Source organism: Tursiops truncatus, chromosome 10 (genome assembly GCF_011762595.2).
Source record: "Tursiops truncatus isolate mTurTru1 chromosome 10, mTurTru1.mat.Y, whole genome shotgun sequence".
Taxonomy (NCBI): Eukaryota; Metazoa; Chordata; class Mammalia; order Artiodactyla; family Delphinidae; genus Tursiops; species Tursiops truncatus.
In genome coordinates this window covers 19,616,973-19,629,752 of record NC_047043.1, presented here as the reverse complement: position 1 = coordinate 19,629,752, position 12,780 = coordinate 19,616,973, and the positions used below count along the sequence as shown (strand labels likewise).

The following is a 12,780-nucleotide window of genomic DNA, read 5'->3' as shown; positions in this document are numbered from 1 at the left end:
CGGCGGCCCCGGTGCGACCGCGGCTCGCGCACTGACGTTCGGCGCCTCGTTGTGACCTCGCGCGCACGCGCCGTTTAGCCCTCGCCAGCCCGGGCCCGCTTTCCTGCTGCGCAGGCGCGCTGTCGTCCGCCGAAAGCGGAGCGCGTTTCCGCAAGAGGAGGTTGATGCGCGAGCGCCGGGGCGCTGGGCGCCTGCGCAGAGGCCCAGGAGTCTCCCCGCTCGGCCCGGGTTAGAGGGAGGTGAGCTGGCGGGGATACCATGGAGCAGAAGAGCGGTCCGGACGGTGCACCGGAGGGTGAGCGGGAGGAGGGAGAGCCCGAGGTGAAGAAGCGGAGACTTCTGTGTGTGGAGTTTGCCTCGGTCGCGAGTTGCGACGCCGCCGTGGCTCAGTGCTACCTGGCCGAGAACGACTGGGAGATGGAAGTACGCTTTCGCTGCTTCTCTCTTTCCCGCTCTTTACTTTGGTCCGTGCAGCGCACACGTCCCATCCCTGTGTCTTTGTTTTGCAGAGAGCGCTGGACTCGTACTTCGAGCCGGCAGTGGAGGAGAGCGCTTTAAAAAGCCATCTTGAGACCGCCTCTGAGCCCGAGCCATGGTGAGTGATGAAGGGGCGGGGACGACTCTGGGCGGGGGCAGTTTGTACTGGGTTGCGTTGGGCGTCTTGGGACCTGCAGTCGAGGAGTTGGACGGCCGGGTGTGAGTAGAGGCAAGTCTCGCCTCTGAATAGCCGGAGGCTGAGGGTTTGTGTTGGTGCGTAGGATGGAGGCGCGTCCCAGCAGCGGAGCTGACGCTTCTCTCCCGAAGTCCAGGCTGTCACTTCGAAGGTACTTTGGAGTCGGGGGGTGGGGAGTGGGGGAATATCTGAAATGTAATTTTTTGACTCCAAGTTTAGGAAATATGTAAGCAAGAGTTTCAAAACAAATGAATGAGGCAAAATCCTCTACTGAGGAATGGTAACTTGGAAGTCTTCTTGCTTCTTGTACTGTTGTTGTTTATTTACTCTTTACCGCCCGGCCAGGATAATAGTTTTTATAAACTGCACATCCGCCCCTATTATTCCAGTGCTCCCTCCCCAATTCATGCACTTCTGCTCTTAAAGTCCAGGTGCCTTACAGGTCCCTCCACGGTTTGACCATATTTCTGGGTTCGTTTCCTTTCACACACTCTTTCCTACCCTACAAAACTTTCAGGCATACCAAACTTTCCCTTTCTCCAGTGGGCCATTTTTTCTTGCCTTTCAAACTTTGTAAAGATATTTATCATCTCTGCCTAGAACCCTTTTCTTCCTCCTTCCTTGCTAAGTAACATTTATCTTAAAAGTCCAGCTTAGACATTGTAAGGTCGGATCTTAACAAACGGCACCGCGAAACAGAGGAAAGCTTCAAGTGAGCTTTATTAGGGAGCGCTCCTGGGCGAGGGGCGAGGTTCACTGGTCCGAGAGAAAGGGGCCAGAGAAGTCGCGCCCAGTCCTAGGCGTGGGAAATTTTTACTGGGGTGTAAGGGAGGGGTGGTTTGCTATGCAGGGTGATTCCTTATTTGGTGAAGCCACGGCTGGGCTAGGTATTGACCAGCTTACTTTCAGGGGTTTGAGTCTCCCACCCCTCCCCCACCCCCCCGTCCTTGGGGCAGGAAGTCGGGGGAGAGTCTCTGTTGATTCTCAGAATAGTGAGAACGCTCTGCCTCAGTGCTTCTTCTTCCTGGAACCAGCTGATGCTTCCTCTTCCCCGGGCCAGCTGGCCTTACAGACATGACTTGTCTTCAAGAAGCTTTCCCTGATTTCCCAAGTCTGGGTAAGGTTCTCCTCTTAAGTAATTCTGTATAGCATCATGCATGACAACTTAATTCATATTATAATCGCTATTTAGTATTTTATATCTCCCACTAGACTACACGTTTGGTGAAGACAGTATCTGTTCATACATTGTTGATTTCCCAAAGTCTCATACAATATTTGGCAGGTAACAAGCTCTCAATAAGTATGAACTGAATATATAAAGTTCTCCCAGCTGTATGGGCAGCCTCTACAGTTAACTGTCCATCGTAGATACTCTTTCCTCCCTGTGATCTTTTCAGCTGCACTGTCTTTTAAATGTGAGAAGATCATTTCATTAGGCTCCTTTCTCCGTCTGCCTGGCCTGTTGTTGGGGAATTGGCTACCCATTCATAGTGACATATCTCTGGCTCCCATGTTGTATCAGCTAGAGCCAGTTAGATTAGTAGATGTTCACCTGGCCCGTGCTGGCCAGTCAGATCCTCTCTCCTGGGATTAGGACCAAGAGTGTTTAGTGAATCTTCCTGTCAAGCTGGGACTGTACATGTTAACTCAGTACCTGTGGGGGACCCATGCCCCTACTCTTTTGTGCATGGGGAAGCTGAGAATGCTAGTCTGCAGAGAGAGAGTGAAACCAAGGGACACTGAGTAGGATTGAGAGAGAGCCTTGATCGAACTTCCATAGGCATAGCTGTGTTCCTTTACTTGGCTCTGGGACACGATTGTTTCCTTGTGAATCCTTTTGTTTTACTCAGACTAGCCTGTGTTGGTGTCTGTTAGTTGTATCCTAAATTGTAGTCAGTAGAGAAATTGGAACAAAGGAGGTGGAGTCCCTGAAATCGTCCCTCAAAAAAAAAGTGGGTGGAGCTGAGTAATGGTGGGGTAGAGGACCATTAGGAGTCCCCTAGCCCAGAATCATGAATTGGCAGAAAACAAGCAAAGTGATGGATGAGGCTGTGGTCTGTTGTCTCTTGGAACTCAGATCAAATGCCAGTGAGAGTGAGGCTTTATCTATAGCATAGAATAAGAATCCACACTGATATAAATACGTTTGTCCAGGAGTGAAGGGAACACTTTCCCTCACAGTAGAATTCCAACTACCAAATGTTGAAGGCATGTGAGAATTAGAAAAAAAATTACCATTTGGGAACTATCTTGGTAGTAATTATCTCAGACAGGAGTCATCAATGGACACTAAAACTAAGGGACTTGCCTGGTGGCGCAGTGGTTAAGAATCTGCGTACCAATGCAGGGGACACGGGTTTGATCCCTGGTCCGGGAAGATCCCACATCCCACTGAGCACCTAATCCCCTGCACCACAACTACTGAGCCTGCTTGCTGCAACTACTGAGCCCATGTGCTGCAACTACTGAAGCCCGCACGCCTAGAGCCCGTGCTCCACAACAAGAGAAGCCATTGCAATGAGAAGCCCACGCGCCACAACAAAGAGTAGCCCCTGCTCGCCGCAACTAGAGAAAGCCCGCACGCAGCAATGAAGACCCAACGCAGCCAAAAAAATAAATAAATTTAAAAAAAACAAAAACTAATAGGTAAAAGTTGATGAGAAACAAGACATTTACATAGTCTCAAAGTACCTACCCGCAAAATACTTATTACGTGGGAGGAAATCATAACTGTACAGTGGAGAAACCAAGGGATCAAAGTTAACGTGACCAGTACAGGAGACAAATCCAGTACTGTTGGATCAGGCCTCCTGACCTGATGCACTGAGGAGGACACCCTATCACTTCTGTGTGATTCCTGCCAAAAAATGTACATCCTCAGAAAACATCAGACAAACCCAACCTGAAGGACATTCTACAAAATAAATGGCCTGTATTCTTCAAAAACATCAAGATCAGGAGAGACAAAGATGGAAGAACTATTCTGGATCAAAGGAGCTTGAAAGAAATTCATGGCATCTCAATGCAACATGTGATCCTGGATTAGGACATTACTGGCACAATTGGCAAAGTTTGAATAGATCTTTAAATTATATAATAACATTGTATCAATGATAATTTTCTGATTTTTGATAATTGTACTAGGGTATGTATGTATGTCCTTATTTTTAGGAAATGCATTCAAAAGTATTTATGCAAATGTTTCAGAATAAAAAGAGTAAAGCAAGTAAATGTTAATTAAGTAAAACGTTAACATTTATCTGGATGAGTGGTGAGTAGAATTCTTTTTACTGTTTTCTAAGAGTCTAAAATTATTTCAAAAAGAGTTTAAAAGTTAACTAGACTTATCATGGTGATCATTTTGCAGTGTATACAAATATTTAATCATTATATTGTGTACCTGAAACTAGTATAACATTATCTGTTAATCATACCTCAATAAAAAAAATTTTTCAGGAGTTCCCTGGCAGTCCAGTGATTAGGACTTGGTGCTTTCACTGCTGTGGCCCGGGTTCACTTCCTGGTTGGGGAACTAAGATCCCAAAAGCTGCGTGGCGTGGGCAAAAGAAATTTTTTTTAATTAAAAAATAAAATTTTTTTAAAGAAGTTAAAAATTGGCATTACATTTATTAAAATTATAAATACAAAACCCTAGTTCTTAAATTTATGTACATTTTATAAATGCTTAGCAGTCGCCTTTTAATAATGTTTGTCCCTCCACTCAAATGTCTGGGCCTTGGTGGGAAAGGTGGGGTCAGGCAGACCTGTGGGCTGGAGCCCATACACATGGTCTCTCCAGCATGATAGTCTCAGATAGTCAGATTTCTCATGTAGCAGCTCAGCCTTCTTGTTGGGCAGAGTGTTCCAAAAGGCTTGAGTGAAAGCTACAAGGCTTCTTATGGCCAAGCCTCAGAAATCCCAGAATAATCCTTCTCACTATATTCTATTGGTCAAGCAAGTCACTAAGGTCCAGATTCAAGGGGAAGGGTATTAGTTGGACTTCACCTCTCAGTGAGGGGAATAACAAAGAATTGCAGCCATTATTTATCTGGCACAATGAGATCTTATTTCAAATGTGATTTAAAGTGAATCCAGATAAATGTGGAAATCTTACATTACTCAGTCTGATTTGGGGTCATAATTTATCAAATCACTTTAGTGACCTATGTCACTGAGGGATATTGAGTTGGTTCTAAGTGAGTAGACATTTGGATAACACAGTAAGAATCTATTTTTCCTCACTCATCAGACTCTTGCTCTTCTATAGGCAGATACTTTTAGGACTCTTAAAGTTTATTTACCTGTAGAATGAGGGCTACAGAGAGTCACAAAATAATTTTTAAATTAATCAGTTTATAGATTATTTGCAAAGTTGTGTTTCATTCTTATCTTGCCAGTGTTGACCTAACCAAGGAAGAAACAAGTGATTCCACTAGTTCTAAAACCAGCACATCTGAAAATGTTCAGCAAGAAGATGGCAGCATGTTCTCTTTCATTACCTGGAATATTGATGGATTGGACCTAAACAATCTGCCAGAGAGGGCTCGAGGGGTGTGTTCCTATTTAACTTTGTAAGTATTATTACATCTGTGTCATGGTAATGTGATAACGTGTCTTACCTGCCTATAAGGAGGGTAACGGTTCAAGGTTATGGGCTTTGGAATCGGTCCTGACTTCAGAGTCCAGCTGTCAGAGGAAACATCTGAAGGAATTGGGAGTGACTGCCTCTGGGAGCAGGATTGTGGCTTGGGGTACAGAGGGAATGCTAATTTTTGTTCATAGCCTTCTAGTACTATTTTATTTACTAAACTGTGTGTATAATTATTGCTATGAAAAGAAAATTACCAAAAGGATCCGTATCTGCCACACACTAGCTCTGTGACCTTGTGGAACCATTTGTAAGCCACTTCAGTTCTCCAGAGCTCAGTTTTCTTCATCATGGATAATAACTGTTTCAAGAGGATTGAAGAAAATAACACTTAAAGCATCTGTTAAGAGTGAGGACCGGGGCTTCCCTGGTGGCGCAGTGGTTGAGAGTCCGCCTGCCGATGCAGGGGACACGGGTTCGTGCCCCGGACCGGGAAGATCCCACATGCCGCGAGCGGCTGGGCCCGTGAGCGGCTGGGCCCGTGAGCCATGGCCGCTGAGCCTGCACGTCCGGATCCTGTGCTCCGCAACGGGAGAGGCCACAACGGTGAGAGGCCCGCGTACCACAAAAAAAAAAAAGAGTGAGGACCATTGTAGACTCTTAATATTATTGGTTTGTAGTGTCAATGATTCCTGTTCTTCTAACTTTGAAGGGTTGTCATGTATATGTTTTTTTTTTTAATTTTATCTTTACAGTATTATTTGTTAAATAGCACAGGTCTTTCTCATTTTATAGTTATCAAAGGTCAGCATAAATATTGAATATTAGGTGTCCTAGAGGACTATAATTTTGTGTTTCTTTTATGCTGTGGCATTTTCCTAATCTAGGTAGCTGCAAATGAAATGGTATACCTCATATTTTTCATAAATTGATGTGTTTAATTAGGTACAGCCCAGATGTGGTATTTCTACAGGAAGTTATTCCCCCATATGCTGCCTACCTAAAGAAGAAAGCAAGTAGTTATGAGATTATTACAGGTAACAGTTTTCCTGTTATTTAACTTTTTCTTTGAAAAATAAGGTGAGAGATAAACCAAAGTTAGACAATTGGAACATAGACAGGAAAAAGCACAAATAAAGTAAGTTTGAGAAAAAGAAGTCAGACACAGGATACTAAAAAAATCATAGGAGAATATTACATATGTGGAAAAATGGTTGAAATGGATGATTTTTCAGGAAAATATAAATTGCCAAAATTTGAGGCACTAAGTAGCTTTTTGGTGAAATCAAATTGTTAGAAAATGTTTAAATGTGGTGATTGCACTGTGGTTATGCTTTTTCAAAAAGTCTTTATTAATTTTTTATTTATTTTGTTCTTTTTCTACCTTTTTGCCCTGAATATTTTAGTTTTTGATTTTTCATCTATTTTGTTTTTACTAAGTGCATTTTAATATACCACTTTGGCTTCATTCCGTGACTTTTGGCTAAATCTCATGTTTTCTTTGACTTTCACTTTTACCTAGTGTATGATTTTAATTTTGATTTACTTTTTAATCCAAAATTGCTGAAGAGAGTGTTCTCTCTATCTGCCTTTCTCTCTCTCTCTCTCTTTGCGGGACAACTTTTCTGCATTCTCTTGGGGATTCCTTTTGCCTGTCTTCTGTTTTGGTTATCTTGTTTTCTGAATCCCATGCTTTCGTCCTTGTTTTACTTCCTCATTTTATTGGAGCACATTCTCTGGTCACTTTCTAAGAAGTAGCACATGGGGAGTGAAGTTTTTGAATCCCAGCCTATTTGGAAATGCCAATGTTTTATTCTCATAGTTCCTTGATAGTTTGGCTGGACAGAGATTTCTAGGTAGAAAGTCATTTTCCCACAGAATTTTGAAGGCATGATTTCAGTGTTTTCTAGTTTCCATTATTGATGATTAGAAGTCTGATGCCATTCTAATTCTTGATCTTTCTTCCCCCCCTTCCCGCTCTGGAAGCTTTGAGGCTCTTCTTTTTTTTTTTTTTGCGGTATGTGGGCCTCTCACTGTTGCGGCCTCTCCCGTCGCGTAGCACAGGCTCCGGACGCGCAGGCTCAACGGCCATGGCTCACGGGCCCAGCCGCTCCACGGCACATGGGATCTTCCCAGACCGGGGCACGAACCCGCGCCCCCTGCCTCGGCAGGTGGACTCCCAACCACTGCACCACCAGGGAAGCCTGAGGCTCTTGTTTTTAACTCCAGTGTTTTGGGGGTCTTTTTTTCATTTATTATGCCAAACACTTGGTAGGACCTTTCAATCTGGAGGTTTGTGACCTTCAGTTCTGGAAAATCCTTCTTTCTGTCTCTCTCTTCTTTCCTCCCTCCCTCTCCCTCCTCCTTTCTCTCCCTCTCCTCCTTCTTTCCACCTGCTGGACTCTCCACCTGCCATCTTTCTAGTCTGCTGCCCTCCTCCCTGCCCCTCCCTTTCCCATTCTTCTCCTTTCTCTTCCTGTCCCTCTTTTCCTGGTTCCCCTCCGTTCTGATAAACCAGTTACCACTGCTCCACCTACTTAGTTCTCTGAAAAACTTGGAAGCTTTCATTCATTGCCCCTCCATTTCTGTTTCTTCTTGCAAGTTTATACCTTTCTAAAGTTTTTATTCACTTACTGTGATTTTTCTGGTGCTTCCCGAGTGAAAAGTAACTGCATGTCAAGTTGCCTCAGTTTAAGTCTCATCTACTCTGCCTTTCAGAAATTTTTCAAATTTTTATGTTTGGTATTGGCACTGTTAACTGTTTTGGGCACTTACGTAAATGCATTTTTATTTTTGTATTTCTTCCATACTTCCAGTTACACTTTTATATTTCTTCCATGCTTACAGTTACAGAGGGACTTGGTTGACCATCTTCAACTATTTTGAAATAATAGTTTACTTTTAAGATTTATGTCCATTTAAATATCTATACCTGCTTGTTATAAAACTTTCAGTAGGGGAGCTTGGGATAAACTGCAGATACCCCTGATCTCTCAGCGTAAATTCTTTTCCGCACACATCTGAAGGTCGTGAAGAAGGATATTTCACAGCTATAATGTTGAAGAAATCGAGATTGAAATTTAAAAGCCAAGAGATTATTCCTTTTCCAAATACAAAAATGATGAGAAACCTTTTGTGCGTGCATGTAAGTAATTTTTTTAAATTGACTGGTTTTTTAAAAAAAAGAATGAACTGTTTTTTTCACAGTTCCATGATGGGGTCCTTTTTAAGAAACCATTGTCTTTAGAAAAATATTTACTCCTCACTTACAGGTTCTTTTAAATAGTCTTAAAGAACTTTATAAATTAAATTTTTACATACATTTCAAATATAGACAAATTGTAAAAATAAAATCCTTGATTCATTAGATGTTTTCTTAATGTATAAGAGTTTGCTAACATTCCACAGTTGCTTCCTAAAGTACTTTTTTTTTAATTTTTTAATATTTTTTATTAAATGCACTGTACTTGGTACTGTGTTGTACTCTGTGAGTCTTACACAAATGAGTCAAATAGATCTTGGTCTCATAGAGCTCATAGATTAGCAGGGGAGAGATTGTATGTATAGTACCTAAAATAAACGAAAGGCATAAATGCCATGGGAGAGGTATAATGATATGCCATGGAAGTTTAGAGAAAGGAAAGATGATTTTCAGCTGCACTGTTTAGTGAACGTTTCATGATGGAAGTTGGGTTTGAATTGGGCCCTGAAAAATATGTAAAATGTAGACATTAAGAACAGTGCAGGGCTTCCCTGGTGGCGCAGTGGTTGAGGGTCTGCCTGCTGATGCAAGGGACACTGGTTCGTGCCCCAGTCCGGGAAGATCCCACATGCCTCGGAGCAGCTAGGCCTGTGAGCCATGGCCGCTGAGCCTGCGCGTCTGGAGCCTGTACTCCGCAACGGGAGAGGCCACAACAGTGAGAGGCCCGCGTACCACAAAAAAAAAAAAAAAGAACAGTGCAGGTGGCAGAACCACCATGAGCAAACATTTGCAAATTGTACATAGCAGGGTATGTATATATGAAAGAGGGCATGTGTAGCTATAAACGAGCCTTCTATTCAGTTGGATGTAGAGGGCACAAAGGGGGTAGTGTGACGACAGGTTGATAAAGTAGGTTGGATCCAGATTATAGGAGATCATGAATGCCCAATGTGAAGGAATTTGAACTGGACTCTGCAGGCAATTAGTTTAAATAATGAGAGATCTTACATTGTTGGTATCTTAATTGCAAATGGTAAGTGATTCTCATTCATTCATTTAACTGACATTATTTTGAGTTACCTATGTGCCAGGCTCTCGGTAACATAGTAATAAATAAAAGAGCCATCTTTGCTTTCAAATGACTCAGGGCTTTGTAGGAGGGAGATAACTGTGCTGCAGTTCGATCTAGGGGACTTTATAAACAGTCTACACAGCGTGCTGTAGGAGGATAGGGGAGGGAGCCACTGATGCCTGGGATGCTGGGGAAGGGCTCCCAGTGGAGTTGACATTCAAGGGAGGTTTTGAAGTATTAGTGGGTACTTGCTCAGTATTCTTTGACCTTTAAGGATAAGCACAGTGCTGATTATATAGTTTCAGTCTAGTAAATATTGATATATACCAATCAGTTGAATAATTACTGATTCTGTTAACAAAGTTCAGTGTTAATTGTTAGTGGATCATTTTAACAACTCTAATTATTTATCTTGTTGCAGGTGAGTGTGTCAGGAAATGAACTTTGCCTTATGACTTCTCATTTGGAGAGCACCAAAGGGCATGCTAAGGAACGAATGAATCAGTTGAAAATGGTTTTAAAGAAAATGCAAGAGGCTCCAGAGTCAGCTACAGTTATATTTGCAGGAGATACAAATTTAAGGGATCACGAAGTGAGTGATGAAGTCATTTCAGTGTTTATGGGCAGATTATTGCTGTGGAAACTCATTTAGGTTTCTTTTGACTAAAGCTATTAAAACTAGGACTTTGATCTGTTCATAATGTATACGTGACCTTGCAGGTGCAATTCAGCAAATGATTATTTAGCCTGTGCTACTTGCCTGGCACAGGGGAAGCAGAGGCAGAAGGGGCTGTTACATTATTGGGTGAAAACATATATATGGTATATGAAACAGACAACACAAAACAATATATATTGATTAACAAGAGGGGTTTAGAGAAAATAATGATTAGAAGAATTTAGAAAAGTTCATTTATTTGCAGTTTCTTAGTTGTAAGATAAGAAGAACAGAAAGATTTGACTAACATAGTTGTCCCTAACTCTTCCTTCTGGATTTTCTGTTTTCAACCTTTTTTACCTTCATGACATTGGATTTGGCAGTGATTTCTTGGATATGACACCAAAAGCACAGACAACAAAAGAAAAAATAGATAAGGTAGACTTCATCAAAATTAAAAACTGTAGTGCATCAAAGGGTATTATCAATGGAGTGAAAAGGCAACCCGTGGAATGGTAGAAAATATTCGCAAATCATATATCTGATGAGATATTCAGAATAGTCAGAATATACAAAGACCTCCTACAATTAAAAAAAAAACACACTGGGCAGGGGACTTCCCTGGTGGTCCAGTGGTTAAGAATCTGCCTTCCAATGCAGGGGACACAGGTTCCATCCCTGGTCGGGGAACTAAGATCCCACATGCAGCAGGACAACTAAGCTCACACACCGCAACTACTGAGCCCACGTGCTGTGGAGCCCAGACACCACAGCTAGAGAGCCCGTACGCCACAACTAGAGTGCCCACGTGCCACAGGTTTGGAGCCCACATGCTCTGGAGCCCACGCACCACAACTAGAGAGAAGCCAGCACGCCGCAATGAAAGATCCCATGTGCCACAACTAAGACCCGACGCAGCCAAAAATAAATAAATACAATTTAAAGCTTTTTTTTTTTTTTTTTTTGTGGTACGCGGGCCTCTCACTATTGTGGCCTCTCCCGTTGCGGAGCACAGGCTCCGGACGCGCAGGCTCAGTGGCCATGGCTCACAGGCCCAGCCGCTCTGCAGCATGTGGGATCTTCCCGGACCAGGGCACAAACCCGTGTCCCCTGCATCGGCAGGCGGACTCTCAACCACTGCGCCACCAGGGAAGTCCTAAATACAATTTAAAAAAGAAAAAAATGGGCAAAAGATTGAGACATTTCTCGAAAGAAGATATACAAATGGCCAGTAAGTTCATGAAAAGATGTTTAACATCATTGGTCATGAGAGAAATGCACATCAAAACCATGATGAGATAGCACTTCACATCTATTAGTATGACTATTATAAAAAACCAAAACAACAGAAGAGAGAAGGGGCAAATTTCAGACCTCTCTGTCTCTCTTGATATTTATATATTACCTACTTATTATCATGCAGTAAAATAATTTTATAATATATCTGGTTGTATCTAGTTTTGCATTTGTGCATTAATAAATAATCTGTGGCATTCTGATTTGAAAAGTTGCACTTAGATGTGGTAACGGTAAAGACCTTTTTAATATAAGGGAAAAAAAGACTGAAAAGAGTTTTCTTTCTTTTTCTTTTTAGGTTTCCAAATGTGGTGGTTTACCCAGCAACACTTTGGATGTCTGGGAGTTTTTGGGCAAACCTAAGCATTGCCAGTATACATGGGATACACAGATGAACTCTAATCTTGGAATAGCTGCTACTTGTAAGCTTCGTTTTGATCGAATATTTTTTAGAGCAGCAGCAGAAGGCGGCCACATTATTCCCCGAAGTTTGGACCTCCTTGGGTTGGAAAAACTGGACTGTGGTAGATTTCCTAGTGATCACTGGGGTCTTCTGTGCACCTTAGATTTAATATTGTGAACTGCTTTTCAAATACGAGTTTTAAATGTTCTGAGCAATTTTGTTCTGTGTTTTTGCAAATATAATTGCTACCTGTCTGGAAAGGTAGTTTAATATGGAGGAATTAATATACTGGATCATTGTAACAAAAGAAAAAACGACTGTGATCTTATTTTGTGGATTGTGTCCTCAGATTTCAGAACTAAATCTTAGCGTTTATTTAAATGAAAGCATACCTGTGTTCAGAACATGAGGCCTCTTAAGGAAAGGTCACAAAGGCTATCTTGTAATAGTGCTCACAGCTGCTGGCTAGATCTGCATTTAAATAGATTGCAGCTGTCCTACATCAGACTTTTTGTCAGCTAACAGTGCCTAATTGGTGAGCTAGAAATGAACTCATGATTTAAGATCCCTTAACTTTTAAAAATTCATGTTTGTAGTTATGTCACCAACAGAGGCAAAGTTAGGCTTGATAATGATTAAAGTCAGTTTTATAGAGGCACTGGACTTTTTTTCTAAGAGAAAAATAAATGTGTAAAAAGAATTAGCCTTTTAGTTTTGCTACTTGTAAAACTGAATTTTTTTCAAGACGTGAATGAGGAGCACTTCTACATGTGCTTTAAGGAAACATTTTTTTTCCCCCATAAGAGAACGTACTTTAAATAAAGAATTCTGCTTGTTTATAGTTTGTTTTAGTATGTTTTTGTGCTCATGTTGAGATTGAAGTTT

At 41.9% G+C, this 12,780-nt stretch overlaps 1 protein-coding gene across 2 annotated transcripts; it reads left to right on the top strand.

The window, feature by feature from the left end:
- The first annotated feature begins 119 nt into the window (after positions 1 to 119).
- Positions 120 to 12,732, top strand: TDP2 (tyrosyl-DNA phosphodiesterase 2). 2 transcript variants are annotated; one of them, XM_019945075.3, is made up of 8 exons: positions 120 to 239; positions 510 to 595; positions 759 to 824; positions 5,074 to 5,247; positions 6,210 to 6,301; positions 8,291 to 8,409; positions 9,960 to 10,130; positions 11,791 to 12,732. In XM_019945075.3, exons 3-8 carry the CDS (start codon positions 760 to 762, stop codon positions 12,070 to 12,072), a joined length of 903 nt encoding a protein of 300 aa, XP_019800634.1. In that variant the 5' UTR covers positions 120 to 239; positions 510 to 595; position 759; the 3' UTR covers positions 12,073 to 12,732. The 2 variants fall into 2 exon arrangements, with proteins under 2 accessions (XP_019800634.1, XP_004324205.1); XM_004324157.2 differs by lacking the exons at positions 120 to 239; positions 759 to 824 and adding an exon at positions 246 to 423.
- Positions 12,733 to 12,780: the final 48 nt, after the last annotated feature.